This window comes from Daphnia carinata, chromosome 4 (genome assembly GCF_022539665.2).
Source record: "Daphnia carinata strain CSIRO-1 chromosome 4, CSIRO_AGI_Dcar_HiC_V3, whole genome shotgun sequence".
Taxonomy (NCBI): Eukaryota; Metazoa; Arthropoda; class Branchiopoda; order Diplostraca; family Daphniidae; genus Daphnia; species Daphnia carinata.
Window position 1 is genome coordinate 3522565 of NC_081334.1, and position 26612 is coordinate 3549176.

The 26612-nt window shown below is 42.2% G+C and overlaps 5 protein-coding genes and 1 long non-coding RNA gene across 7 annotated transcripts; 4 read left to right on the forward strand and 2 right to left on the reverse strand.

The window, feature by feature from the left end:
* Nucleotides 1–68: 68 nt before the first annotated feature.
* On the reverse strand, nucleotides 69–1876 carry LOC130694336 (zinc finger protein 384-like). Its single transcript, XM_057517406.2, has 4 exons — nucleotides 1325–1876; nucleotides 1109–1249; nucleotides 777–1034; nucleotides 69–711 (listed from the first exon to the last, which is right to left on the reverse strand). Exons 1-4 carry the CDS (start codon nucleotides 1750–1752, stop codon nucleotides 204–206), a joined length of 1335 nt encoding a protein of 444 aa, XP_057373389.1. The 5' UTR covers nucleotides 1753–1876; the 3' UTR covers nucleotides 69–203.
* A 200-nt stretch (nucleotides 1877–2076) lies between these two features.
* LOC130694332 (SERPINE1 mRNA-binding protein 1-like) lies at nucleotides 2077–5858 on the forward strand. The gene is made up of 7 exons (XM_057517402.2): nucleotides 2077–2224; nucleotides 2510–2558; nucleotides 2628–2866; nucleotides 3142–3265; nucleotides 3457–3816; nucleotides 4056–4891; nucleotides 4954–5858. The coding sequence occupies exons 2-6, from the start codon at nucleotides 2524–2526 to the stop codon at nucleotides 4879–4881; spliced, it is 1584 nt and encodes a 527-aa protein (XP_057373385.1). The 5' UTR covers nucleotides 2077–2224; nucleotides 2510–2523; the 3' UTR covers nucleotides 4882–4891; nucleotides 4954–5858.
* A 1419-nt stretch (nucleotides 5859–7277) lies between these two features.
* Nucleotides 7278–16172, forward strand: LOC130694323 (uncharacterized). Its single transcript, XM_057517390.2, has 18 exons — nucleotides 7278–7716; nucleotides 9057–9261; nucleotides 9329–9487; nucleotides 9551–9861; nucleotides 9943–10166; nucleotides 10264–10432; nucleotides 10879–11161; nucleotides 11240–11388; nucleotides 11455–11568; nucleotides 11667–11783; nucleotides 11961–12104; nucleotides 12176–12286; nucleotides 12353–12783; nucleotides 12841–13092; nucleotides 13150–13396; nucleotides 13460–13682; nucleotides 13743–14092; nucleotides 14149–16172. Exons 1-18 carry the CDS (start codon nucleotides 7650–7652, stop codon nucleotides 15564–15566), a joined length of 4974 nt encoding a protein of 1657 aa, XP_057373373.1. The 5' UTR covers nucleotides 7278–7649; the 3' UTR covers nucleotides 15567–16172.
* Nucleotides 16173–17562: 1390 nt separating this feature from the next.
* LOC130694337 (uncharacterized) lies at nucleotides 17563–19520 on the forward strand. Its single transcript, XM_057517407.2, has 5 exons — nucleotides 17563–18318; nucleotides 18383–18621; nucleotides 18681–18744; nucleotides 18805–19054; nucleotides 19120–19520. The coding sequence occupies exons 1-5, from the start codon at nucleotides 17934–17936 to the stop codon at nucleotides 19442–19444; spliced, it is 1263 nt and encodes a 420-aa protein (XP_057373390.1). The 5' UTR covers nucleotides 17563–17933; the 3' UTR covers nucleotides 19445–19520.
* A 1681-nt stretch (nucleotides 19521–21201) lies between these two features.
* Nucleotides 21202–24924, forward strand: LOC130694345 (putative phosphatidate phosphatase). 2 transcript variants are annotated; one of them, XM_057517417.2, is made up of 7 exons: nucleotides 21202–21444; nucleotides 22355–22509; nucleotides 23436–23647; nucleotides 23748–23873; nucleotides 24028–24210; nucleotides 24296–24347; nucleotides 24440–24924. In XM_057517417.2, the coding sequence occupies exons 1-7, from the start codon at nucleotides 21387–21389 to the stop codon at nucleotides 24557–24559; spliced, it is 906 nt and encodes a 301-aa protein (XP_057373400.1). In that variant the 5' UTR covers nucleotides 21202–21386; the 3' UTR covers nucleotides 24560–24924. The 2 variants fall into 2 exon arrangements, with proteins under 2 accessions (XP_057373400.1, XP_057373401.1); XM_057517418.2 differs by lacking the exon at nucleotides 22355–22509 and adding an exon at nucleotides 22908–23059.
* On the reverse strand, nucleotides 24651–26190 carry LOC130694374 (uncharacterized). Its single transcript, XR_009002001.2, has 2 exons — nucleotides 25994–26190; nucleotides 24651–25778 (listed from the first exon to the last, which is right to left on the reverse strand). It is a non-coding gene; the product is annotated as an uncharacterized LOC130694374 (long non-coding RNA).
* Between the last annotated feature and the right edge of the window lie 422 nt (nucleotides 26191–26612).

Here is a 26612-nt window from a genome sequence, read left to right on the forward strand (position 1 = left end):
AGGAATAGTAGAATCATCTTTCAGGTACAAGAAAGAATTTTTTTAAAGTAGTGATGAAAATATCATAATTAGATAGTAATACCGTGTTTCGCTGAGCAATTACAAGGAGAATGAAAAAAACAGATTAGAAAGACGACAGGATTGGAAGGATGGGTTCGTATTTGAAATAAAAAAACTTTGGTGAATTCATTATTTTCAATTGTTTAGGACTGTGCACTTGAAGAAGCAAGTTGCATTAAAGCTATGGCACCAGTCCATTGCTTTTCGGCATTTTGCAGTGCGCGCATCAAGTTGCTGTTGCTGGGCTTGTCGGGCGTGGATGTGCTGTTAGGTTGAAACACCCTAGGCGAAGCAATGATGACGCTTGGTCGGTTCATGTTGGCATTAAGTTGTTCATTATTGCTCGTCAGAGCCTCCCGCAACCAACGCCGCTTGGGTTTTTCCGGACGGACAGGCGTGTCAGGCAGCGCCAGGAAACTGTTAGAACCGTTGGCTGTTTCGTTCATGGTATTCTCGCGACTGGAATCCAACGTGCTGTTGAGGTGACATTCTTGAAACATAGATTCATAGCCGGATGATATGTTGCGGCATGGTGTTGACGAAACAGAAGTACTAGCTGCAAAGGATTTGTTCTTGCTGCTACTCGACCTCGGAGACCATTGAAGAGGGGTGCAACCAAATGAAGATGGCTCCACAGCTTCGCAAAGCTTCCTGTTACAGCACCGATGCACGTTAAAGGGAATCCGAGGAATAACTTTTATAGTTGAAGAACTAACCTGTATAGTGGGATCGATTGAGCATCATCGCTACTTGTTTCCATTCCATACTGTAGCGATTTAGCGATACTGCCTTTGCCTCTTCTCTGTTGCCTGTTGATGTTATTCTGGCTTTGCTGCTCGTTTTCTTGCTGCGAATCGGTTGACCAGCAGCCTTTCTTTGTCCGGCACTTCTTCATCCTTATATCACTAGAATCAGCTTCATCATTGGTATCAGAAAGTTTGCCAGGTGTCTTCTCATCATTTCTTTTTCTGTAGCTAGCAAATAAAAAACAAAACAAGTTACAGATTATTTGCACTGTTATTAGTGTAGGGAAAAAGTAATAAATTACTTTTCTAACCAGCGGAGAACATCTGGGGAGTTCTCTGCCTGATTAAGCAAGGGTTGAAGAGCCAATTCATGGCATCTGCGCAGGCTAGCAAAAGGATGATCTGGGCAGTGGCGATTGGCATGGGTAAAACGACTGTTGCACCTACAAGTTGAAAACATTTTGATAACATGGCATTGGCACGCTGAGCAACATTAAAGAGATTTGTAGCTGACTTACCCAAGAACACTACAAATAAATGGCTTCTCTCCAGTGTGAAGTCTTTGATGTGTCTTTAGCTGCCCACTTTGAGTGAATGCTTTACCACATGATGGGTAATCACAGCAATAAGGCTTTTCACCGGTGTGGATTCTTTTGTGTGCTTGGAGGGACTTTTCTCGGGGGAAGACACGGTTGCAAATGTCACAACGAATTGAACTGTGAGATGAAGATCCCTCAATAATCAGATTATTGATCACTTCGGCTCGTGGTCTCCCTCTCTTTAAGTTATTTTCGTTATAGTGGGTCCTTGTTGTTTGAGATTCGTCGCTGTCAGTGACGAACCCTTGAGTAGCTTGACCAGAGTTATCTAAACTGACAAAAGATTCTTCTTCTTGCATTCGACATCTTTTTGGAGTTGTATAAGCATGAAGCATTATTTCCTCCATCTTCAAATGAGATGACAAATCAAATAGACACTATAGAACCACTTTGATGTGCAAACAATCGCCACTTATGTTCTCCAACAGCTATCACTGGTGACAACAGACGCGTGTAACCGCTTTCCCCCGCTTTTTTTCACAACCAATTCGCGCTCAAAACATGACACTATTGTCAGTTCATTTTCATTCTTATAATAGTAAAAATTGATACAAACAAAATAATATTAAAGCATTCCATCATAAAATAAAATATAATGACGTAAAATGGATTCATTATCATTTAAAAAATTATTTTGAATTTAAACATGAAGCAAAATCCAAATCTGATTAAGGTCTGGCAACTGTGCAGCTAGGGATTCTCGTGCTGTTCAGACTTCTCTTTGCAGTCCGCCAGCTCTCCCTAACTTATGTGCTCACGGTTAAAGGCTGTTCGAACAGCAAAATTTATATCCAGATTCATCGGGGCGTCAAAGCACAGGTAAAAGAAGATCAATTATTCATTCCTGATGCAGTGCTTAAATTTAACTATGTAGTCATATTTTATATGTTTTTCTGCCATCGCGTGCTCAACTTTTGCAATGCATGTGATGGCCCTATCTACAACCTAAGCATTTCGTTTTTGTTTCTTTTGTTTGACTGTTTTGCATTCACTTTAAAATTGAAAATTGTAAACAAAGTCGACTGCTGAAGTAATATTCAGAAGCTCCGCTTATTTTCATTTAATTATTTGTGTGTTCATGTATTTTTCACTTGGAATTGTTAGGGCCCCAGGAAAGCATGGAGGCCACGTACGGGATAGGAATTACCAACAGGCAATTACCCTGCATACGATTGAACTAGTAATTGTTTTAAACTAATAGTGATTGTTTGCAATACAATAGGTATGCGTTATTTCTTGAAGAGGGTGAAGATCCTCTTGAAGTCATCAAAGAAAAGACTAAGAAACCGGCAGAGAAATCTGCCGATGCCGCAACCAAGTCTGGAAGCGTGAAGCCGGTTGAAGTCAAAGGCAAAGCCGGTGGAGCCCCCACTCAACCAGCGGCCGTTAAGAAGACAGCCGTTCTCAAGGAAACGCAAGCCAACGTTATCAAGCCCGCTGAACAAAACAAGCCCCGTGAAGGTGAGAAAACGTTTCTTAATTATCAGACATTGTGACCTTGAGCTGTTCACAACGTGGTCACCACGCTGTGAATAAGCTCTACTTTCTATTATTCGGAAACTACTACATATATCTTAACGTCAATAGTACGTTTAGTACGTTTTCATGTGGTGAAAATCATTTAGTGAAGGAATATGTGAATGTTTCTCTTGAGTTTTCCAGATAATTGTACTAGTAAATAGGTTGTTTTTTTTTCCTTACAATTACACAACTTAAAGCTGCCATTTATTATGTAGATGGATATCGATCTGGCCTTGGTCCTAGACCACCAAGGGGTGACAGGGGAGGTCGCTTCCCCAACAGTGCTCCCCGAGAGGAAAGGAACAACAGGAGGAATGAAGACCGTCCAAGGGAATTTGGGTGAGTGATATTGTCTATATATCTCAATTACTTTGCTTGATGAGGAAATCTATTTGTGGTGAGAGTGCAATGACTAAACCATAGCCAAAAGGATGCTGAGAGCTTGTTCGACAGAATGTGTTAACACAATGTCATTCCTGATAAGTTAATTTTCTGTAATCATTCCTAATCTGAGCTTTTCTACATTTCAGATCCGTGACTAACACGGAGGGTGGATCTCCTGGCACTGGAGGAGCCGATGGCGAGTACCGTCCTCGCTCGGCTTTCCGTGGCGAACGCGGATCGTTCCGTGGTGGTGACCGGGGTGGCCGTGGACGCGGACGTGGTCGCGGTGGTATGCAAGACCAACGAGGCAAACGTGATTTCGACCGCCAATCAGGTTCTGACAAGAGTGGCGTTAAACCGATCGAGAAACGTGAAGGCAGCGGTCCGCACAACTGGGGGAGCGTCCAAGACGAGATCGAAGGCCAGCTTGAGCCGACTGTCGCTGAAGAAGTCGTGGAGGGAGAAGCTGAAGTCGTTGCTGCTCCTGGTGAAACTACTGAAGTCAAGTAATTACCCGCTTTATTCCTCTCTCTCTTTAACAATGTTTAGCTTTAAATGCTACATAAATTGCCTTTAATTATGTTTGTATTGCAATATGATGACTCTTCAAAGCCGAGAAAGATTTCAAGGAAACTTTCGTTGAATTTGGCTGGCCAAAAGGATACTGATAATTTGCAAAATGTTTTTTCGGTTTAGTACGTTAACTTTGACAACAAACTAATTTAGTGCTACTTTCTATTTATAGGGAGGGTGAAGAGACTGCCCCAGTGGCACCTGAAGATGAAGAGCCCAAGGAGTTGACACTTGACGAATGGAGAGCACTACGGGGTGAACGCAAGAAGCCCGAGTTTAACATTCGCAAGCCCGGAGAAGGTGAAGACAACTCTCAATGGAAAAAGACCTTTGTCCTCGACAAGAAGCAGCACGACGATGAAGATGAGGAAGAAATCATCGACTTGACTGCCGAGTATCCTCAACGCGCTGGACGTCAAAAGCGTTTGGACATTGACATCCGTTTCTCCGACTCTCGCCGTGGAAGTGACCGTGGTGGTCGCGGACGCGGAAGGGGCCGTGGCGAAGGAGGCTTCCGCGGTGACCGTGAAGGCGGTGATCGTGGAGGCTACCGCGGAGATCGCGAAGGAGGAGAGCAACGTGAAGGCGGCGGCTATCGTGGAGGATACCGTGGCGATCGCGAAGGCGGTGAACAACGCGAAGGTGGAAACTACCGCGGTGGATACCGTGGCGATCGTGAAGGCGGAGAGCAACGCGAAGGTGGAAACTTCCGTGGAGGATACCGTGGCGATCGCGAAGGCGGTGAACCACGTGAGGGCGGATACCGCGGAGGTTATCGTGGAGGCTACCGCGGGGATCGCGAAGGTGGCGAACAGCGTGAGGGCGGATACCGTGGTGGATACCGCGGCGGCGATCGCGAAGGAGGCGAACGTGGTACTTATCGTGGCGGATACCGCGGAGGACGGGGCTCCCGTGGTGGAGCCGGCGGTAACCGTGGACCGCCCATGCCCGTCGCTCCTAAAGTCGACGACGAGAAGGATTTCCCGGCCTTGGGTTAAATCCTCGCAGGTAACAAATCATAATTTCATGCTAGTTGAATGTTTGGGATAACTCGTGTTTTCTAATTATAGGGTTGATAGGTGTGCCCTAAAAATCACCTCTTCGAACACATATGAGAAGGCCTCCTCCACCAGCTCGACCAGGCTCCCCACCACTACTCACCTCTAAATTTTTTTTTTTCTTTTCTTGAAAAAAGAAGCCAATACCACCACGTCCTCGTTAATCCAAGGATGGATAGTTTTTCAAATGACGTAGCTCCAACAAATTTTTTGTCCATCTTTCTCTTTCGTGTGCGTGTTCGTCGTGTATTACATTTACATCCTCGCATCCGATCTCCCCCCACCTCATCTCCCTCCAAGTGTCAACATCGTGCCAGATGTTGAGTAATCAAAGTTGAAGCAGATCTTGAAATACCCGTCCCCACCTGCATTATAAAAAAAATCATCTAGCTCAACGAAAGCTGAAAGTACATAAAAATTTCCTAATCGAATCTACCTAGTAGGAAGAAAAAAAACGAAAAAAAAAAAAAATTTAGAAGTACCCCATGATTAAAACTTTACGGGTTTTTCGCTCGCCTCAACTTGGTTGGAAGTCTTTTTGTCAATCTCGCCAAACATTTCCCTTCCCTAATCCTTCCCCTCCCATCCCATAATCCCAGTCTGGACTGTTTGAAGTATTTTGAGGACGTGAAAAAATATGGTGTGATGTTTATCAATTTTTTCCTTTCTTCCCCGACAGTTAAGAGTTGGAAATTCTCGGAGCCCGTTCATTGAAGTAGTCAAAAACAAACAAAAAAAAAAGCTGTGTGAAAATGGTGGGTGTGTGGTTATGACTTGGTTTCTCCATTTTTTTTTTCCTTTTTTTTTTTTCTAGGAGGAGGCGTGACCTCTTTTGTGTAGACATGTGACAGATGACGATCCGTTTCAGAAAAAATAAAAAAAACGCCATTTCGCGCTAAATGGAAAAGAAAAAAACATCCTAGCTTTCGCTTTTATGTAGTAGTAGTGAAATCAAGGTTTCTTTCGGCGAATGTCGGTGAGTAGTCGTCCTTGATACGATGGATAGTATGTTGATTTACCGCCCTTCATCATTTTAGATGGTAAGCAGACCACTGGCAGAACCATCTTTAAGATTCCAACGTTGACGTCATCGGGAGTTATCAAGTGGTAGCTGAATTATTTTATTATCTACGTCGTCGGAGGATTTGAATATCCAACGGTAACTTCAGCTACTTTTTCTAACTTTACCATCCGGGGTTGGGCCGCTGTGTTTGACCTTTCAATGATGGCCTTGTTAACGTTAAGGAAAAGCTTTTTTGAGAGAATTAGTGAATCGGAAAAAGCAAACAGAATTTGTGTTGTTTGAAGACGCACATTCTCTTGTGGTGAATGGGAAATTGCGATGATGAAATTCATGCATCCATCCTTTTCCTCGCTAAATAAGCTCTCCCACCCGCTGTCATAAAAAAAAACGAACGGTGAGAAAACGTGCACGCTGCGGTGGCGCTAGCTTCCTCCGTGAGTGGGGGGAAACAATTCAGGTGAAGGTTTCCATAGGGGCAATCCGGGTACGTTTCGAATTGAATTAAGATAGCAGATGCCCGGCAGCTATTGAAACACGAGCTTATTCGTTTGCCTGCATCGTTTTTTTGTATTTAACGATCATCGTTACGCTTGCGGTCAAAATCCCTGGATGATGCACCAAGCAATTGGATCGTTATAAAACAAAAGAGAGCGAAGGTTACGTGTTTATCATCCCGTGCGATTTCCTGTCCGTTGCTGTCCATCGCGTTTCAGACATTTCCCAAAAATCGCCTGCGGTCACAAAAGTTATCGACATTTTCACCGATTTTCAGTAATGTTTTTCTAATAACACTCTAGAATGATGTCTACGTTTAAAAAAAAAACGCAATCCGAGAGTTGAATGTTTTGTTGATAACGTGTCAGCATTGCGATTCCCTTGCGCCCAACTGTCGTCACACGGAGAACTCGGTCATGTTGCGTGCAAAATGATCCTCGTCTGAAAAACGATCAAACTCGGTAATGTGATCACCACTGCAACCCATCGACCACGTTTTTTTATTACCCACTTTTTCTCTTTCTAAACGTGATAATCTTTGTTGAACTTAAAGTTTTTCCTGATTTTTTCAAGTGAATCGTCGCCGTGTGATTTTAACGATCTTGATAACTGCGCTAATCGAAAATCTGAAAATTAATAAGCAATTCGGTCTTTGGACTTTTGCCGCCCAGTGGTCAGTGATAGGCGTCGTGGGGGGTTTTTTGACACGACGTTGAGAGTTTTATATGATTTCGTACACGCCCCGCGACCATCGGGACTGTACCAGATGGCGCGTGTGTGTGTGTGGGTTTAAAGCTATTCTGCTTGCGGCTGAGCTATGTGGTGTTGTTTATACACGTTGAAACAAGCTGATGCAGCACAAGAGGTTCAGTCATCCAGTGAACAGTAGCTCGCCGACCATTGACCAGTGTGGTAGCGTCAGTTTTATATTCTCCCGAAAGGAAGGAGGGCGGCCTCTTCCACTCCGCCATTGTGTTTTTTTTAAAGCGATCGATCTTTCCTCTTCAGTTGGACTTGAAAATCAACAAGTGTGTTTGCTGTCAGTGTGGCCATGTGATCTCTAGTGAGCGCATCTCTTCAACGTTACCCTGTGCTGTAAATGTATATACTTATTGGGCACGAAATCTAATCAAAACTTATTGATTACTGTGTGTCTTGTTTGTTGCGTGACAACAGTTTGGGAATATCGATGGCGCCACTCAGTAGTCGTCTCGTGTTGTTAGTATTCTCCGTCGTCATGACTACGCAAATTTTAGGTAAGCAAACCCCCCTTTTCAAAAATTCATCGATCTATTTCTAGTAAATTTGGAATATTTTGGGAACACTCCCTTAATTTTCCGTGTCTTCCGCAATTGCCGCTTGGCTTGTCAGTTAAAAACAGGATAATAGGGAGCGGTGGGTTGTGATTGTATAGGTTTAGCTGTTTAAACATTCATTTGAAAAATGTTTTTTATTCATTATTTGTATAAAAATCTTTTCTATCTCCCTTCTTTTTGGGGCGTTGTTTTCATTCCGTTTTGCTTCTCGTCCGGTTCCGATGTTTCACATCCGTCCAAGGGCGTGGATTTTCCATTCTGCAATCTGATAGACCGAATAACTAAACAACATGTCAATGTTTTTCCCCTCCGTCTGAATTTGATTGACATTTTTCCTGTTTCTTGTCGCCAATTGCATGCAAGACCTAGTTCCATTTGTAGACACATCACTTGAAGGTTGGATAACCACGCTGCCCTCCACGACTATCAACAACCATTCTCCATTGATGCTCGAAATTGTGGTGTAGTATTTTCAATTTTATGGAAATGCGGTTTCGCCATGTCTAGCAGAAAAAAGAACAATGCGCCCGACACATGTAGATACGCTAAAAATACTATAGCTCTCTATCAAGAGTGAAAGGTCTGATGATTATGACAGACAGACGGGGGGATAATTCTTTTTTTCTCGTAGCCCCCCATTTTAAAACCTTGTAATTCAATGTCGCCATTTCGTCCGTGTCACCAACTGTCGGGAGTCACGCGTGTGTTATTGGCGGCCGTCTCAATTTACTTTTCCCCCCTCCTGTCTCGTGAGCGAAAACAAAACTATTTACTAAAAATGAAGATAACAAGTGAAATTATTTTTAAATGTGCTCGAGGCAAGGCCGGATCTAATTCCGTCACGTTTTAACGTAAGCGCGTGTTTGCTTATGGTTCTTGTCATTTCGTACGTACGAAATAATATTCGGCGTTACGAATTTAGAAGGCATTTGCTTTTTATTAGAAAGAACGTGGAAAGTGATTATTGTGGGCGACGTCCTTGAGCCGTGCGCTCTTCACTTGTTGCTTCTCATGTTTGGTGTGTTACACATTTGATTGAATTAAAAAAAGTAAGTAATTCTTGCTTGTTGGGCCTGGCGTTGATTAACGTCCAATTAAAAACCAATTCGGTTGTCGAAAAACATTTCTTCCCGTTGGAGTAACTCGGTCACGGCAGACTGATGAGGGATCGCGTCAAGGTCTTTTAACGTTGCCCACCGCAGGCTCGTGTCAATCATGATTCTTTTTATATTTAACTTGTCGTGTACTATATTTAAATCTATTTTTGTTTTTTTTTCTAGGTCTCAAGTTTGACAAAAGTAAACATTTAGAAGTGACCGCGGGAGCTCCCGCGGGTACCATCGTCGGAAAGTTAAGAGTCATCAGCCGTGCGGCTGGCGGGACATTGGTCGGCGAGCATGTCGGTATCAATTTTTCATTGCACAATTCCAGTGACTACGCCGATTTTCACGTCGATCCGAGATCCGGTCTTTTGTCTGTCGCCAGGTATCGATTTCCATTATATTTTTTTAGAATCATTCTAATGGGTTATTAATTTATTGTGGGACAATAGAAAGGTGGATCGTCCGGTTAATTCAACCTATCAGATAATCGTCCGTGCAATGCTGGCAAAATCGAGGAGTGGCGATACAGATCGATTCGAAATTCGAGTCACGGAACCGACCCAACCATCGGATGAGTCTCGGCTTCTCATGGATTCTAACCACTACGAGTATAATATTTTATTATTTGAAATGCTGGGAATTTTAAAATTGGCAATTTTGAAACTAACTAGCGGTGAAATAGATCCAGACAGTCCGGTAGGAATGGCCGTCATTGAAGTGATGGCCTTTGTTAATGGCAGCCATAACGAAATGCCGGGCAACGTCACTTATTTCATGGAATCATTTCCGGACGAAGAATTGTCGTTTACGGCCATCAAAGATTGGTTTCGGATGGACAACCGGACGGGCGTGGTCCAACTCCTCCAATCACCGCAGGCGGGCATGAAAGCCCACAATGTCACTTTCATGATCGGAGCCAGAGAGCACAACCAATCGCTGGAAAGTAGAGCCCCGGCCGTCGTTCTTTTCCACGGATTGCCCAGTTAAAAAATAAAATTCTTATAATTTATTGCTACAAAACTAAACATTTATTGGCGTTCTTTTTGGCTGTCTTTGTGGTCAGGGCCACGAAATGTGACGGTGACTAAGCTATCAGCCGACGCTGCCGTAATCTGTTGGAAATTTCCGCTAGCCGCCGGAGCTCAAGGTTATGTTTTGCGTTACTGGCGTCATCCGGCGTCACTAATATCTAGCGATGGTGATTCCACATTAGTCGGAATGGCGCCTCCAGTTCCACTGGAGCTGAAAATTATCGACATGGACGGTCCGCCCACTACAACAGTCAATGTATGAATTTCTTGCGTGCAATTTTGTCCGTTCACAACGAAGCGCGTCTGGAATTTTCGGCTGTTGTTATTATATACTCTTGTTGTGTATCAAACAGACGACAAACGACGAGATACGGACCGTTTGTTCCAGTTTGAAGCAACTGGAATCGGAGGCCGCCTACAAGTTGCAAGTGTCGGCCTGCGCCGGCGGCGACGCCACCGCAATATGCGGCGACTCAATCGGACCAGCTAGCGCCATTCTCCACTTCACCACTCAGACCAATCGTAAGACATTCGCAAAAAAAAAACAGAAAATCGGCTTGTGTGTGTGTGTGTGTTTTGTTTTTGTTGAGAAGGTTATAGTGAGCGAATGCATGTGTGGGATGTCAATCGGCAATGATCTCACCAGATGGCCAGCAAGACACTTTGCAGCTGGCTCTCTCAAAAAAAGGAAAAACTTTCTGTATATACCACATATAAATTTATATATACAAAACAATCCGTTTTGTTTGTTCCATCGAGTTGTTATCTCGAATTCAAGAAGGCTTTTCCGCCGTTGTGACGTCATCAAATGTGCATGTATGGTCGTTTGTTTGTTCTTATAGTAGAGCGTTTCTGCAGGCTACTAATCGTTAAAATCTCGTTTGATCAGTCTGACCTGCAACACACACACACACGCTCGTTATTGTTTATAAGTATATATTCTATATGCATGCTAATTTGTTATGTAGATTGCTTACTGGAAGGCACTTGCGTGACGGGCGAATGTCAGATACTGTTCGAACCGCCCGGTTTCGAGTGTCTCTGCCATTCGGGCGACTACGGCCGCCATTGCGAGTTATACGACCCTTGCGTCTTAACGCCTTGTCAGAACGGCGCCACTTGCCGCAATTTTGTAAATGGCACGTACGAATGCCAATGCCTTGAAGGCTTTGAAGGTGAAAATTGCATCGTCCCTGTTGGTCCGGCTTGCCTTCATGAAGAACCTTGTCTCAACAACGGCACATGCTCCAAGTGAATTAACCTTTATATTTTTTGTGTAGCTCTTGAAAATCGTGCGGATCGAATGTGAACAAAAATTATCTATTTTAGAGATGGATGCCATTGTCTTCCGGGCTATGAAGGCTCCCAATGCGAAGGTTTCAATCCTTGCTGGAATGACCCATGCCCCGAAAAGGCAAACTGCACCGTTCTGCTAGACAGCAATGAATTTCAATGCGTCTGTCCTCTAGGCTTCAGAGGTTTGTTCACTTCATTTTTAATTTAAATGTGGTTATTGACGTGTTTTCTTTTTTTTTTTTTTGAAGGACTCGCATGTGATGAAGCAATTGATTACTGCATTCTCGATCCGTGTAAAAACGACGGTCAGTGTACCAGCAAGGACGGCTTCTATCACTGTGAATGTACTAGCGGTTTTCGAGGTATTGTGTTGTCTATCTAGATATTGTGTCGTTTTGTTACCATATTTGATGTGACTAACTCGTTTTTTGGAATTTTTGTTTTTATTTGTATTGAAAAGGCGTTGACTGCGAACAAGACGTGGATGAATGCCAATCTGGCAATCCGTGTGAGAACAACTCCACATGTCTCAATCTACCGGGATCGTTCACCTGTTTGTGTCCACCAGGTTTCACAGGTAAAGAAGACGAACAACAAAGTAGAATTGAAATTTTTTTAGAAGAGATAAGCTTCGTTGGAATTCTAACCGCAACCCTGATACGTCAAGAACGCGGTTGAAATTTTGTAACAAACAGGACTTTGACTCTTTTGTATTTACGCATCATTAATTTTAATTTGGGTTCAAATTTTCAAGGAGCGAGATGCGAACAAAAAGAAGAAGCCTGTCTTTCATCTCCATGTCGGAATAAAGGTGTATGTCAAAATGATTTTGAAAATCATAGTTATACCTGTTTCTGTCGACCCGGTTACGATGGTCGTGATTGTGAGAATAACATAGGTAAAACAATCCTTCATTGTTGTTTGTAATATGCGCTCATCTTTCATTTTTGTTTAAATTAAAATTCATAGACGACTGTAACCCGGATCCCTGTCTCAATGGGGCGGCCTGTCGGGACTTGACGGACGCATTTGAATGCCTTTGTAAAACTGGTTTTTCAGGTCTACGTTGCGATCATGAAGGTATCATTATTTTTAACTGTCCTCATATGAATTCCTTGATCTGAATTCTTCTGTTTGCTAAATCAGACCCTTGTCCAGAAGAAATGGAAGAATCTGTTGAGAAAGGCTCTTTTCATTGGCCGGCTACAGAGATAGGTCAAATGGCCACATTGGCATGCCCTTTTGGTTCAGTGACTACGCTAGAGGCGAAATCGAAGCGACCGATTCCAACGGGCCTAGTAACAGACACAGAATTTCGAGAACGTCAGGAACGCATGAAATTCGACGAGTTTGCAACATTCGCAGTGCGATCATGCGACAGATTAACAGATGGAACAGCTAGTTGGAAGATTTCTGATTTATCCGCATGTCGAGAACAAAGACTAGCCATTGCTGAAGAGAGATCAGCTATACTGGAAAACATATCCATTGCTGCGAAAAATTTAACGCTGATTGGAGTGGAACAAGTGGCAGATGAAGTGGCTAGTTTAGTCGAAGACGCCCTAATGGATCTCAACGTAAAGACAATGTCAGCCATATTTTTGAATTTCTAAAAATGCGTATCGTTCTCACAGGTGGCGCATAATTTTTTCAATACCTTATCCAACGTCATGGAAGTCGATGATGACGTTTTGAGCTCTTCCAATAACAGCTGCGATCGATTATTGGATGCCATCGAACGTTATACGAGTCAAGTTCATTTGGAACCCGATCAGCCTGTTGTCTTGGCCACGCCCAACATTGCTATTGAAACTCTATACCATAGTAAACGAGAGTCTTACTCTTTTCGCCCGTCCTTTGATGGAGATCCATTAGCCAGCAATATGGTAAACCACTGCAATTGGATACAAATGTATCTTAAATAACGATAATAATTCTTTCAGATATCGCTGACGATACCTAAGGAAGCCCTAGAAGGATCCAATGATGGTGTTCGATTACAGTTCGTATCCTATAAGAGTGGTAAACTGTTCCAAAGCCGCACGAATCGCTTGCCTGGACAACCGGCTATGGTTCTGGCTGCAACAGTGGGCCATCTTTCCGTTTCCGGACTCAGTGAACCCGTGACTTATACAATGCCCTTAGTGAACAGCAGTTCCTTCTACTCGTGTGTCTACTGGGATGAATTAGGTTTGATTGTGTCTCAATTAAATCAATGTACGACTCTTTTAACTGATAAACTTTGACATACAGAAAAGGAATGGTCAACGAAAGGCGTTAAAACGACAAAGACAGAGTCGGGAATGATTAAATGCCTGTCAGATCACTTGACGGCTTTCTCCATTTTACTCGATCCGACACCCATGGATCGCATATCCGGTTTCCATGAATATATTCTAAGGATAATCAGTTACGTCGGCTCTGGATTGAGTATCCTCGGTCTATCCGTCACCGTACTGCTCTACAGTCTTTTTAGGTACGTGCGATTACATTACATTTGAATTCGATTATTATGTAACTTTAAATTTTCAATCAGGAATTTGAGGAGAGACCGAGGTGGCAAAATTTTATTGAATTTGAGCATTTCTCTTTTGATGCTCAATATCATCTTCCTTGTGGGTTCTATCCTTGGAACTACTTTTAAAAATGTGGATCTGGAACAACGTGCTAAAATGTCCGACCGAGTGTGGGCAGTCGGAACGGAATCGCCAGTTAATCAGGCGCATGTAGACATTTGTACAGCGTTGACCATCGGCGTCCATTATTTGGTGCTGTCATCTTTATCATGGATGTTGGTCGAGGCCGTTCACATGTACCAGTTGCTTATTCTCGTCTTTGCCAATAGCGAAACGTGTTTCATGCTGAAACGGATGGTCTCCGCTTGGGGTAAATTGCATCCACAAACGAGAATAGAAAATTATTTAATTCAAAATTCGTTTTAGGTGTACCGTTGATTATTGTCATCACCACGGGTCTAACGTCCTTAGATTATTATCAAGATCCTACGGGACAGACATGCGGCAGTATGTCACACGACCATCTGACCATCTATTACGGCGCATTCATCGGACCCACTTGTCTCATCCTTTTAATCAACTCAACCGTATTCTTCATGGTACTTCGAGTTATCCTGATGCAAGGGCAACGAGGAAGAGCTGTTGGTAAAGTGGCCACTGAGAACGGGAACGGCGCTGGTGGAGGCAATCGCCTAATGATCATGGCTCAATTGCGTGGAGCTGTGACGGTCATGGCCTTGTTGGGTGTCACCTGGGTAGCTGGCGCTCTGGCTATTGGTCCAGTCAAAGTGTTTATGACCTACGTCTTTTGCGTTTGTAATTCACTTCAAGGCTTCGTCATCTTTGTTGTCAGAGTTTTCCAGTACCCCGAGGCTCGGCAATCGTTCGTCACTTTGTGGAACACTGGACAGACACACATTCCTTATGATGCGACCCGTCATTCTTCTGGACCAACTATTAATTCTTCCGGTTCGGCCACTGGCCAGTCGAGTGCCCATGCAGTTTTAAGAGCACGCAAAACAATGTCCATCAATTCGAGATCTTCAGGACGAAACATGGGGCCCATTACTCGTGGCCCTGACGATTCATTGACTCCGTCGCAAGCCCCAACCCTTCCGCTTGGTGATCCGACCAACTCTGCTTCGCCTTCATTATCTTACCAGCACTGGTTCCCTTCCGCAACGGCATCGCCTGCCAGCAATGGATCAACTCAATCTCGATTTAGACGCATTTTTGGCCAACTAGGACTGGAACCATCTTCATTAAGAATCTCATCCAAATCAAATGGAAAGTCTACTGGCTCTCATTCGTTATTGGAACGTCATGTTTCTGGGGCGACAAACCCGCCTCCGTCGCCGGGCGATAAATCACATCAAATGCTTAGCGAACCATCGCCATTGCCAGAAGAATTGATCAAACCGAATTTCATGATTGGCGAAGAGATTTCCCTTTTGCATCCGGCTATTTCATCGGAAGAGCCATCCGTTTGTAACAAACGCTCCTCTTTGATCAGTGCAACGGGCGCGAGTAGCAAAGAAGGAGCCAATACATCATGGACCTATCTCCGGCCGGAAAATGAAATCGCTGACGACGATCAAATGGATAAAGGATCTGCCTCAGCATTAAAACCCTCCGATGGATTGATCGCTCGTCGACGAGCTGCATCTTTCGTCGTTCATTTACCCACCGAATCGATTCAAAATGCGTTGTTTGATGAGGCACCAGATGGCCAGCGTCCCATTCGGAGAACTCAGTCACTCCGCGAAGACGATTCAGAGTTGTCCGTAACCTTCCGCGACGGCCAACTGTCATTGCCTCTTCGTGAGCCTTTGTTTCATTCCTAAATGTTTCGCTAGATGGCAGCAGTTTACGTGTGGCCCATTTCCAAAAATCTGACACATTCATAACATATACAATGTCTGACGGGCACGTCAGAAAAGTCTCTTTGATGCTTGGCAATTTCGGACAACGATTGCCCAGCTAGAAAAGAAAGAAAACAAGTAATATAAACAGCCAAAGAAAGCATTCATTCGAACCCCAGCGTCGATATTATATACAAACTATTAAAGGTTCATATTGCTAGTCCAGCTGATTGCGCACCATGCTCTTCCTTTTTTCTTTTTCTCTGTTTGTTTCTTTTACGTTGATTGATTCATCTTGCCTTTCTATTGTACCTACAATCTATAATATGGATATATCGTTTGTATAGCACAATAGCTAAATTTCAAAACAAAATATTTCCAAGGCTTTCAATGTGTCGTGCAATTCAACGGGTCGCAAGGAAAAGGCCTCTGCTTTTATTGTGCATCAAACAATTTTATGTGTGTTTTGTTTTTAGTGGGAGGTACAAAAAGAAAGATGGAACGCTATTTGGAATGTGACGGCGTGACACTAAAGCACGTGTAGGATATTGTTTCCCACCAAAAAAAAATTAAAATGTTACAATCTTTTTTTTTTTTTGTCTCGTTTCTCATCGTCGCCATGGAAACCTTCCTCAAATTTACAATGAAGAAAAGAAAAGAAAACGGAAAGCAGTATAATTTTTTTTTTTTTTGTAGGAAAAAGAAAAGAGCTAAAGTCGTCGGGCGTGACTGAACCCCAGCTCTATGGGAGCCAACCGCGGATCGATAAGCTCCGCAGCTGTGTGCAGATATGTGTTTCCCCTTCCTTCCGTTTTTTTACACCCTCTAGGATGGGAATACCGAGCAAGCGATAGAGGCTCACGATCATATGGACCGCAATGTCTGCATTGCGCGTCGTCGGCTGAGCAATCGGTGCAGATCTTTTAAGTGTTTTAACTCAAAGGAAAATGTATTACTGTTTTCTTTGCCATACCTGATTTTTTTGCTATGTAAATTCAAAGTTAACGCTTTGCGTAGTTTAAAAATAGATGTCGTTGAAATATTCTATAAACATGGCACTGCTGTAAACATGCAAATGAATGACAAAGAGTGCCTGATGCGTTAGGTAAGGAATCATTTCGGATTCGAGTGCACTGTGCCAGTACTTTCTTCGAAGACTAAACTTTGTCATATTTGGGACTCGACGCTGCACTAACTCATGTAAAAGCAATAGCTTTCTAAACACCAACGTAGTTTGACAGGAAGGAGGAAGGAAGGATATAGTAGTCAGTCGTAGCAAAGAGAAATGTAATCCCTATAAAAAGCAATACATTATTCAAGGATGTGCCACCATTTCTTTACCCGGCAACCGTAATCCAGCTTAGGCGAAGCAAGCCGGCTTCCAATCAAGATGTGTTACACTCCATACCGCAGCGGCAAATGTCCACGTAAGATAAGTCTGTACGAAGGCCTGCACGAGTGAATCGATTATCAGACATCGGCGTGGTAACCTTTTAACCAATGGTAATTCTTCTAATGTTGACCTCATGGCTATCCAATCGTATTGCGAAAAGGATTGGTATCTGGATAAAATGTTTCTTTATCGGTGTAAGGATTGTAACATTCACTGAAGTGTTCATTGCAAATTACAAAACGATAACGTAGAGAAAGTTGAATAATATTCAACAAGTTTAGATATTTCAATTTCTAATATTTTTTTGTTATTGATTAAATAATCGATATTGACGTCACTGACTATTTCGTGGAAATTCTGTTCGCACTTGCAGCAAGAGTTGATGGATCGAAAAAGTTTGTAATCGCGATTATTGATCAATCCAAGCAAACTTCTTTTTTTTAACAAGGTGCCGTTAGATTATTCGTACATTGCTATAATTCACTCATGCAACCAAGATTTTACGATCCTTTTTCACATGCAATGGAAACGAAAAAAGTTAATTTTCTTCCATAAATAAATTAGGCAACGCTGGTAATTCACTAACAACAAGGAGTCAAGGAGCCTTTTTTACGTTTTTCGTTTTGGGGGGTGTGTTATCTCGGTGTTGTCCGGTTGGTGTGTATGGCGTGTGACTGCGTGTAGTTGTCATTTTTGTTAGCTAAGAGCAGTCGACATTTTACACTGAAGCGGTCAATATCGCACAGCAGTTTGGTCTTCTTCGTTCCGCCGAAGAAACGAATTTTGTTGAAACTCGTTACGTCATTTAACGTGGCTTCCGATTACTTAAAATTCCACAGAATATCTTGTTTCCTTTCATTTGAAAACTAGTATCTCTCTCGACAAAGGTTTTAGTCGTTTTTTTCTTTCGCATTCGGAGTCGTTTGTCTAGGAACGAATCGCTTGGTCGGTTTGAAATGCTTTTAAGCCGAGGAGAGGCTCATCTTTTAGGTACATCTGAGGTTGGCTTATCCCTTGCAACTCCTGCTTCTCGATCTGAGGCTTCCGTCAATTCATCTTTCCAGAGCGATGCCAACAGTTTGACCGAGGATGGCAATGGTGTGGAATGCCACAGCCCTCCTCTGTGTTTGACTGAATCTAAAGTGACCTTCCTCTCTCTGGGTGCGTTTTCCCCCAGCAATATTGGGCACAGCAAACTAGCTTGCACCCCGCTCAGCTTTGGCCTCCAGCCTGCCAGAACATTTTGTGAGAATTCTTGTCCTTCAGTCGCAATCAACGGAGAATCTCCAATGTCTAAATTCATGAATCTCGCCAGAAAGTTCAACTGCTTTTATTTCAACGGTAAGTTTACATGCAATGTTTTCCCAGTCATTAAACATTTCTAATCCTGGTCATTTTTCTTCAGGTGATCTTCAGAGATGCAGACCTTTTCTAGTCTGCGGCAAGCAAGTGGGTGTGATGCAGGCCAGGGTGGTAGAAGCTGCTTGCAGGTATCCCGACGTCTTCCACATGGATTCCTCGGGAATGGTGTCAATGCATCCCTCGTTAAAGACATACGAAGAGCGAAGTGCCAGAATTAACCACGTTCTAACCCAGTGGAAAGAAGAACGTCTCTTCGTTACACTAAAGGGTTGGCGAAACGAGGTAGTTGCTTCATTATACGATCATTAATTTCATTATCATCACGCTGTGCATTTCATTAGTGCTACGAAGTCAGAACTGGATTTGCCGATCCTCCCCTTCTCAAAATGGATCGCTCTGCGGCATGTAAGTGGTTTATAAATAGAGCTATGACGCTAGAATGATGGATGACTTTCGATTCACCAGGCCTTTTCGGTGTCCGTCAGTACGGCGTAGAGATAAACGGATACACACGTCATCCTCAACTAGGCATGTCCCTTTGGCTTCAACGACGAGCTCTTACGAAGCCCACCTGGCCGGGAAAGTGGGATAACATGGTAGCAGGCGGTTTATCGGTTGGTCATTCTGTCCTGGATACAGCGTTAAAAGAGGCGGAGGAAGAAGCATCAATTCCTGCCCATTTGCTGGCTAACCTCAGATCAGCAGGATCTGTTTCGTATGTCATAGCATTTTTGTCCAATTTAGACGAACTCGTTCATTCATTGTTGTTGAATTATTCAGGTTCTACTTTGAAAGCGAACGGGGTCTCTTTCCCAATACGGAATTTGTCTACGATTTAGAGTTGCCAGCCGACTTTGTTCCGCACAACTCTGACGGTGAAGTGGACATCTTCGAGCTGGTGCCCGTCAATCAGGTGATGGAACGAATCTTTACACCCGACTACAAGACGACCAGTTGCCCGACGACGTTAGACTTCCTCATCCGGCACGGTTTCATCAATTCGGACAACGAGCCGCGTCTACCCGAGTTGGTGGAGCTGTTGCACATTCCCCTCCACTACCTCTACAGCCAGTCTAGCAGCCAGTCGCCCATCTCCCCTAATTAGGAGTACCAATCAGCGAGCTCTAAGCTTAACGATCACTGGTTAATCGATCACCAATAATGTCATCTCCTCCTTCCCCCCTCCAAAAAAAGTTCTCATAAAATCTCATTTTTCTTGTCCATTTTTTTCGGTACTGGTAAGACGTAATCTATCTTGCTCTTGTTAATTCTTTTTTCTCAATTTCAAACCAAAGGAACATCTCATAGGTCGTATAGCGCGTTGCTGCCCAGTCGCTCTTGATTGATTTACACATAGCCTTTTTGACTGCCCAAACGTAAACAACACGTCGTATGTTTCTCGTCCCTCTTATTTTTCACTCTTCTGCCCATTAGTATCATCGGTCGAACTAATCGCTTTCTCTCATTTTCTTTTCACCACGCATTTTTTTTTTTTTACGTTTGCCTACACATCCGTATTCCTACCCTGCTCTACCCTACTTTCGGTCGCTCTTCTAGCAATACGACGAAGCAAAGGAGGTCTTGTTTATGCTAAAAATATCAACCGAGATTTGTTTTTTGTTCCGTTTTCACCCAGTCGAAATTAAAAGGGCAAAAAGTTACCCAAGGCGTCCTACCTATCCAAAGAGCGAAATAGAAAAAAAAAATCTTGTTGTTTTCTCAAACTATCAGCATAGAAGAAGAAATTTAGAATTAGGCTTTCACGGTATAAACAATAAGAAAAAAATCTCAAGCAAAAAAAATCATTTTGTCCCATCTACCAATATCACTATTCTAAATTTTCGTGTTTTTGTCAAACTTTTTTGCCAAGGTCTTTTCTTTTCTTTGTAATATTTATTGAACCGGTTTTCTCTACGCACGTGGCCTGTGCTTTTTTTTTTGCTCCTGTTTTAAAAATAAGTTACATGCGTTTAGTTTTTATATACCATACTCACATACACTTGCCGATAATTTCCCCCTTTACATTGTGTTTTGCACTCATCCTAGTCTCTGTCAGCTGTTCCCTATTTTTTTTCCTCGTCATCCGCGTATTTGAGTATACCATTTAGGCCTACCATATAATGAAAAGAAGATTAAAAATCAGAATTTCCCGATATGATACACAAGTCCACGTTTCAACGCTAAAAGAAAAAAAATAAGATGACTGTGGCGAGATAAGAAAAAGCGGTTGTATGGTCGGAGAGAGCGCGCCTTTCCGTGTATTTGTATGTATGATAAACCCGGATTAAAAGAAAAAAACCAAAAAAAAAGAAGCAAGAAAAATAAAAAAAAAAATTGTTTTTCCGTCTTTAACAAAATATGCATGAAATAAAAATTCGTAAGGCAAATAATAAAGCAGACAACAAAAAATGGAGAATGTATGTCCTTGTCTTTTTATTTCAATCAACTAAATCGTTCCAAAAATGGGTCGGTCGTGATGACAGCCGGGTGCCAGCAGTAAAAAAAAGAAATTCTAAACAGAAGAGAAGTGGCTGGTCCGTTTCGAAAACTTCTACCACTAAGAAAGAAAAATAAGTTGGTGTCTTGAAACGTTTCCTAAGAGAAAAAGTGGCAAAATGTCTGCTCTTCAAAGCCCGTCGAACGACTGGCATTAAGAATAGGAAAGAATCCTATGCCATTCACTTTAGCATAATAATAGCCAAGAAAAAGTACCGATTATTTATGAGACTCGTATTTTAGATATTCATCGACTACGGCGCAGAGGCAACTGTCATCCATAAAATTTTTTAAACAATACGGCAACCTCGCTGACGTCAGGGAGCGAACAAAAGTGAAGGCCGAGCAAGCCCAAATAGTTAAACGCGTTCGTGCTGTCGGCATACCAACAAGCATCACAGCTGCTCGTCAAACACAGTGCAATAGTTGTTCGGCGTTACTTCTGATTTGCCGTGTTGCAATCATTAAAGATTAGCCTTTACTTTGAACCCGTCTCGTTATTTAATTGTTATTGTTATTGTTGAGAATCAACGTGTTGTGATTTAAGTGACATGGCTCCTACCGCACTCATTCGCCAAGTGGTCATTGACTTTATCTGCCTCGCCATTGGTAACGTATGTCTTTCTATCGTGTTTACGTTAGATTAAAATCAGCCGACATCTCTGGTATTAAAAACATTTTTATGGCCGTCTATATTTTGTTACGTGTGGAGTTTTCACGCCTGCCTCTTTCTCGGAATTAAGTTATGCACTGTTTGTGCCATATTCGGACTGGCATTGAAAGCCGTTTCGCTCGCGCCTACGTGCTCAATGCTACAAGATGATTTTCGTTTTTTTTTTCGAGTGCTGCACACGCTTTTTCAAATTTTAACGCGACTTTTAGCCCCGAGCTACATATTTATCTCACCACCGTCTGTTTTTCCTTTTTTTTCGTTGGGGGAGAAAAACCGGAAAATACCAATCGTATGTAGCCGAATCCAATTTTTTTTCAAAATTTTGTACAGCGAAAACTTGTTTGTCGGTGATTTTTATCCGATACATGTTTTCAATCGCTTTTTCAAAGTCAATGGACTTCCTAATTGAAACAATATTTTTTGTCACCACGACATAGTCTTTTCCGCTTTCTAAACTTTGTGAACTGGTAATTGGATTCTAACGTGTAGGAATGACTCATTGCGGAATCTTAATTTTTCATTGCGCAACAACGGCGATATACGTCAAAGACTTTCAACATACCTGCAGCGTCACCGTCTTTTAAGCTACAATCAATTTTTATTAAACATTTCACATTAGCCGTAAGAATGTTGAAAGAAACTTACGTTTAGCTAATAAAGATATAAACATTAGTCATCACGTACACGATACGTTTCTTTGAAATACTGGGCGTGTGTAGTTATACCTAATGAGTAAAGAAAAATGGAAGGTTAGCGTGTGTGTGTGTATGTGTATGTGTCAGAAAAATTCCATCTCCATTAGTTTTTGTTGATATTGTGGGGGTTGATGACTGACATGAACATCAGTCTTCGTGGGCCTTCCGCTGATCCCGGAGAAAGCTTGGAGTACGCCGCTTCGGGGCTTCTTCTGCGATGACCCGGACATCCGCTACCCGTACCTGGATTCCTCTCTATCTCGTAAACTCGTCGGTGGAGTCGGATATATTGGTCCGATAGTGACGGTATGGTCCGGAATGGAAACAATTTTGAACACTTTTTCATCGTCCGCTCATTAATATCTACCTGGCGCATGAAAAAACAAAACCAATACTGGAAATCTACTGGAACTTACTCCTTCTACCAAAAAAAAAAAAAAGAAAAAGTCAATTAACATTTAATTACACATTTTTTATCTGTTTCGTCCCGTGTGGTTGAAGCATGGCTTTATTCTTTAGTGGGTAGTTTATTTTTATTTTTATCTCTATACTTTTTAATGGTATTTCGAGAAAGAGTGAGGTGGAACACACACTTTTAAACGGCAGCTGGAGATGTCGGTGTGGTTGAAAGAACTGAGATTAATGACGACATCCTGGGTCTGGAAAAACAATTATACATTTCGTATAACTCACATATACAACAGTTTGGTTGCCCGTCCTACTTTTGCACCTGCTCGCCGAGCCGTTCCAGCGAGGATTCTACTGTGATGACAATTCCATTCGCTATCCTTTCAAGAACTCAACTGTCACCAACGTTATGCTCTACTGTTTCGGGCTCGGCCTGCCCATCGCATCGGTATAATAATAACATTCAGAAAAAAGAAACCAGACGACTGGGGGATGAGTGAAAGAATCCTCTATTTTATTTTTATTTATTTTTGGCTTTGTGGCTGCTGTTGTTTGGCTGGATCGATCGATCGCACTTAACTGCTTTTTTTTTTTCTTCTTCCTTCTTCGCTACTTACTTATATGGCTTTCATCTATCAAACACAATTATCTTGATTGGAAGCTTGTCTTCTTCTCCGTTTGTGGCGGATGCTTTGTCTATCGTCTTTTTTGTTAGTATCGAGGAACGTTCGCTCGATGGATCGATCTAACCGTCAGCGACAAGCCAAATTTGGTTGTGTTTGATAATTGTGTTTCATTTGGCTTTCTTTTTTGAATTCAAACAGATGTTCATTGTGGAAGTGGTTCGTTGGAGACACAACTCAAAGTCTAAAAATTTGAGCAGACAAAACAGTTGCTCCACAATCAATCTTTCATCGTCAATTCGAATTCCATCGGTGATTGCCGAAATCATTCACCTGGTAGCCATCTTCCTCTTCGGTGCAGCCTGCTCTCAGCTAGTAACAGATTTTGGCAAATATACCATCGGTCGCCTCCGGTAAGAAAATGGAACTTTGCCATTTTTCCTTTCTCCTGAAATAATCCCATTTTATTTTAACGATGTCCTATTTCAAAAAAAAAAACTTTTTTTTTTATAGTCCCCATTTTATTGCCGTCTGTCAGCCGGAAAACCTAGCGGAATTGTGCTCGTCGAACGCGCCACACACGTACATCACCAATTACAAATGTACGGGTAGTGACGAAGATCTCGTCCGAGAATCTAGGTAATAGCCAGCGCAACCTAAAAATAATTCTTATTTGTTTCTCTTTTCAAAATGAGATTTTTGTTTGGTTTTTTTCACGCTTCATTTAAATAGTCCCTGATACTTTCCTGAACATTTATAACTCTCCCCCCCCTGTTCGTCATCTGCATTTTAGATTGTCTTTCCCATCTGGCCATGCTTCCTTTTCGGCTTACACGATGCTGTTTTTGGCTTTGTATCTCCAGCGCAGGATGAACTGGTCTGGCTCAAAATTGCTCCGACCCACCATCCAGATCTCTGCATTGTTGCTTTCTTGGTATACTGGCCTTACACGCGTTTCCGACTACAAACATCACTGGTGAGAAGCTTAGCAAATGCAAACACTTGTCTATTAAAATTTGTACAAGTAAACATAAAAACCGGCGCTTGCGTCATTTTTTAAGGAGCGACGTGTTGTCGGGATTCCTCATCGGCGCCATCGCTGCTTCCTTAACGGTATCAGCTTTTCTTATCTACAACATATGGCTGCTGTGAAATCTAACCATCTCCGTTTTCTGTCTGTTTGAATTGCCAAAAAAACAAAACAGGCGCTCTACGTCTCCAGGCTTTTCAAAATGTCTTCCCGGGACAATTCAGAATTTTTGCCTCAACATAAAGGAGATATTGAATTAGTAGATGATCTTGAACCACCTTCGGCTAACAAGTGACTACTACATCCTCTTTGATTGGTAATAACGAAATTTACTGCACGCATAAATGAGATGCCACTGCCAACCACAACCCAGCAGACTATTTTAAATTAGTTAAGAACTATTGACAAATTCAAAGTAATATAAATAACTGGCTTTGTTTATAACCATAACGCCCCCGTGATCACACATTTAGGTGCCTTTCGTTTTTTGTCAAACGTATTATTATTATTTAGTGCAACAGCCACCCGATACAACATTCACAATTGCTCTTTAACATTAACTTACAGCTTTCGCGATTGCAAACTGTAAAAAGAGAGATCGAATTCATGCTCACCGCACAACCACGTTGCCATGTAACAATACACACGGTTTTTCGCGAAGGAATTATCTCACGCTCAAGTTACTTTGGACAACAGAGGAGGGCCATCCGGATACAACTAGACGCTGCTTCGTCACAAAGCATCGATTATGCATGTTTCCGACTTAGGCAAGTCGTCTCAAGTTTAAGTGCAGAGTTAGAAACGCCCTTGTTTGCTGTGACAGTCAAAGTTGGCCCCTGTTGGGGGAAGCGGAAGAGAAAGCCAACCACCGTCTCTAGCAGTTTGTCATATTAGATACTTAACTTGGAGTTGTGGATACAGCTGCTAGCACATTTTAATTCTATTAGGAGAAATGCAGGACTTGTAAAAGAAAATGGTAATTTTGTTTTTTCAGGCTAGAGTTTTCGATAAAAAAAGAAAACATTTCGGTTAGGGGTTAAGAAATTGGAAAGAGAGGAGATAGGCTTTTAATCGTAAACATCTCATGGGTAGTAATGTGAAAGCTGTGAGGCCCTTCTCTTCGCGGGGCAGTAGAGAGTCTGTCGTAAACGGAGTAATTTTTCCCATAAAGGACAAATAGACTCCCTCAGGATGAACAGTTAAACACAGCGCCGCGTCTCTTATCACACAAGGGGAAAAATCTTTAAGAAATCCAAGAAAATACGGCTCATTCAACCACAATTTGGGGAAGATTTCCCGATAGCCGTAATGGGGGTCATGACACTAAAAATGTCGTCTGCTTTATGTTATTCAAACAAGATGCAGATGTGTCTGAATGAATATTATACTCCTCAGTTTAGCTATCAAGCCAAGCAAACCAGACAAGCAAACTGGTTCACATTTTGTGTTGAATATGGGGGAGAACATGTCTTGGAGCTGAAGCCATCATCTCATATCATGGTACATCTACGACCCTGAAAGCAAAAGGAAAAGTGAACAAGGTAATTGCATTTCATTAGCTTATAATTTATGACCGTTTAAGGGTTTTTTAGAGTAATGCCATATTTTCAAGAAAGATAGAACTCATAGATCAGAAAAATTACAAAGAAACTAATCACTATGTTCAAGCAGTGCCGGTCATAAAATTGAATATTAAAACGAGTCAAGCCCTGAGTTACAGCATGCTTACCGACAATGTATACCCGAGAGAACATTACGAGAGAACATTACGAGAGAATTTTCCGTTTTCCTTTGATTTTTCCTTTTATCACATAGCACGAAATAGCAAAACCCCATCGTTTCCCGCACATTCAAAACAACACCACGACAAACCTTATTATAGAATGGTATCTCATTTAAATTTCTTACAGTAGCACAAGCTTTGGCTGTGATTTGACGTCAGTCAATAGTACAAGGTAACCGGCCACCATGCGGCGCTAGCGATCGAACGTCCGTTTACCTCACTAAAACGAAAAGATAGAGCCACTCGAATATTTCACCCCAAAAGTAGAATAACTATAACTTTTTTATTAGGTTAATTAATTTAATAAAACTGTTTGCCAAATTTGTAAGAAAGTAAAAAAGTATGGTCTCATTCGCCCTGACGCTTTGGACAGAAAACCCTCGAAGTTTTAGTCTTTCGCCAGTAATAAAAACCACACAATAGTTTTATAATTAAACAGTTATAACGAAATTTAGAAATAATTAAATGTTTGAGTGATTCGTTCAAATATTGGAAAAAAACAAAAATAAAATTTTTCATAATTTGTTCGAAAGCATGTCACAACGCTGTAGTGTGATGTGGTTCT

Bases quoted from the DNA above. Each gene is read 5' to 3' on its own strand.
- LOC130694337 (XM_057517407.2), top strand. From the start codon at position 17,934: ATGCTTTTAAGCCGAGGAGAGGCTCATCTTTTAGGTACATCTGAGGTT. The intron at 18,745-18,804 runs GTAAGTGGTTTA...TCGATTCACCAG, and splicing joins AATGGATCGCTCTGCGGCAT to GCCTTTTCGGTGTCCGTCAG. The intron at 19,055-19,119 runs GTATGTCATAGC...TGAATTATTCAG, and splicing joins AGATCAGCAGGATCTGTTTC to GTTCTACTTTGAAAGCGAAC.
- LOC130694332 (XM_057517402.2), top strand. From the start codon at position 2,524: ATGGAGGCCACGTACGGGATAGGAATTACCAACAG. The intron at 2,559-2,627 runs GCAATTACCCTG...GCAATACAATAG, and splicing joins GGGATAGGAATTACCAACAG to GTATGCGTTATTTCTTGAAG. The intron at 3,266-3,456 runs GTGAGTGATATT...TCTACATTTCAG, and splicing joins GACCGTCCAAGGGAATTTGG to ATCCGTGACTAACACGGAGG.
- LOC130694336 (XM_057517406.2), bottom strand. From the start codon at position 1,752: ATGGAGGAAATAATGCTTCATGCTTATACAACTCCAAAAAGATGTCGA. The intron at 1,250-1,324 runs GTAAGTCAGCTA...TTCAACTTGTAG, and splicing joins TTTATTTGTAGTGTTCTTGG to GTGCAACAGTCGTTTTACCC. The intron at 1,035-1,108 runs GTAATTTATTAC...TTTATTTGCTAG, and splicing joins GTTCTCCGCTGGTTAGAAAA to CTACAGAAAAAGAAATGATG.
- LOC130694345 (XM_057517417.2), top strand. From the start codon at position 21,387: ATGGCTCCTACCGCACTCATTCGCCAAGTGGTCATTGACTTTATCTGC. The intron at 22,510-23,435 runs GTATGGTCCGGA...GAATTCAAACAG, and splicing joins ATATTGGTCCGATAGTGACG to ATGTTCATTGTGGAAGTGGT. The intron at 24,211-24,295 runs GTGAGAAGCTTA...TCATTTTTTAAG, and splicing joins TCCGACTACAAACATCACTG to GAGCGACGTGTTGTCGGGAT.
- LOC130694323 (XM_057517390.2), top strand. From the start codon at position 7,650: ATGGCGCCACTCAGTAGTCGTCTCGTGTTGTTAGTATTCTCCGTCGTC. The intron at 12,784-12,840 runs GTAAAGACAATG...TCGTTCTCACAG, and splicing joins ACGCCCTAATGGATCTCAAC to GTGGCGCATAATTTTTTCAA. The intron at 13,093-13,149 runs GTAAACCACTGC...TAATTCTTTCAG, and splicing joins ATCCATTAGCCAGCAATATG to ATATCGCTGACGATACCTAA.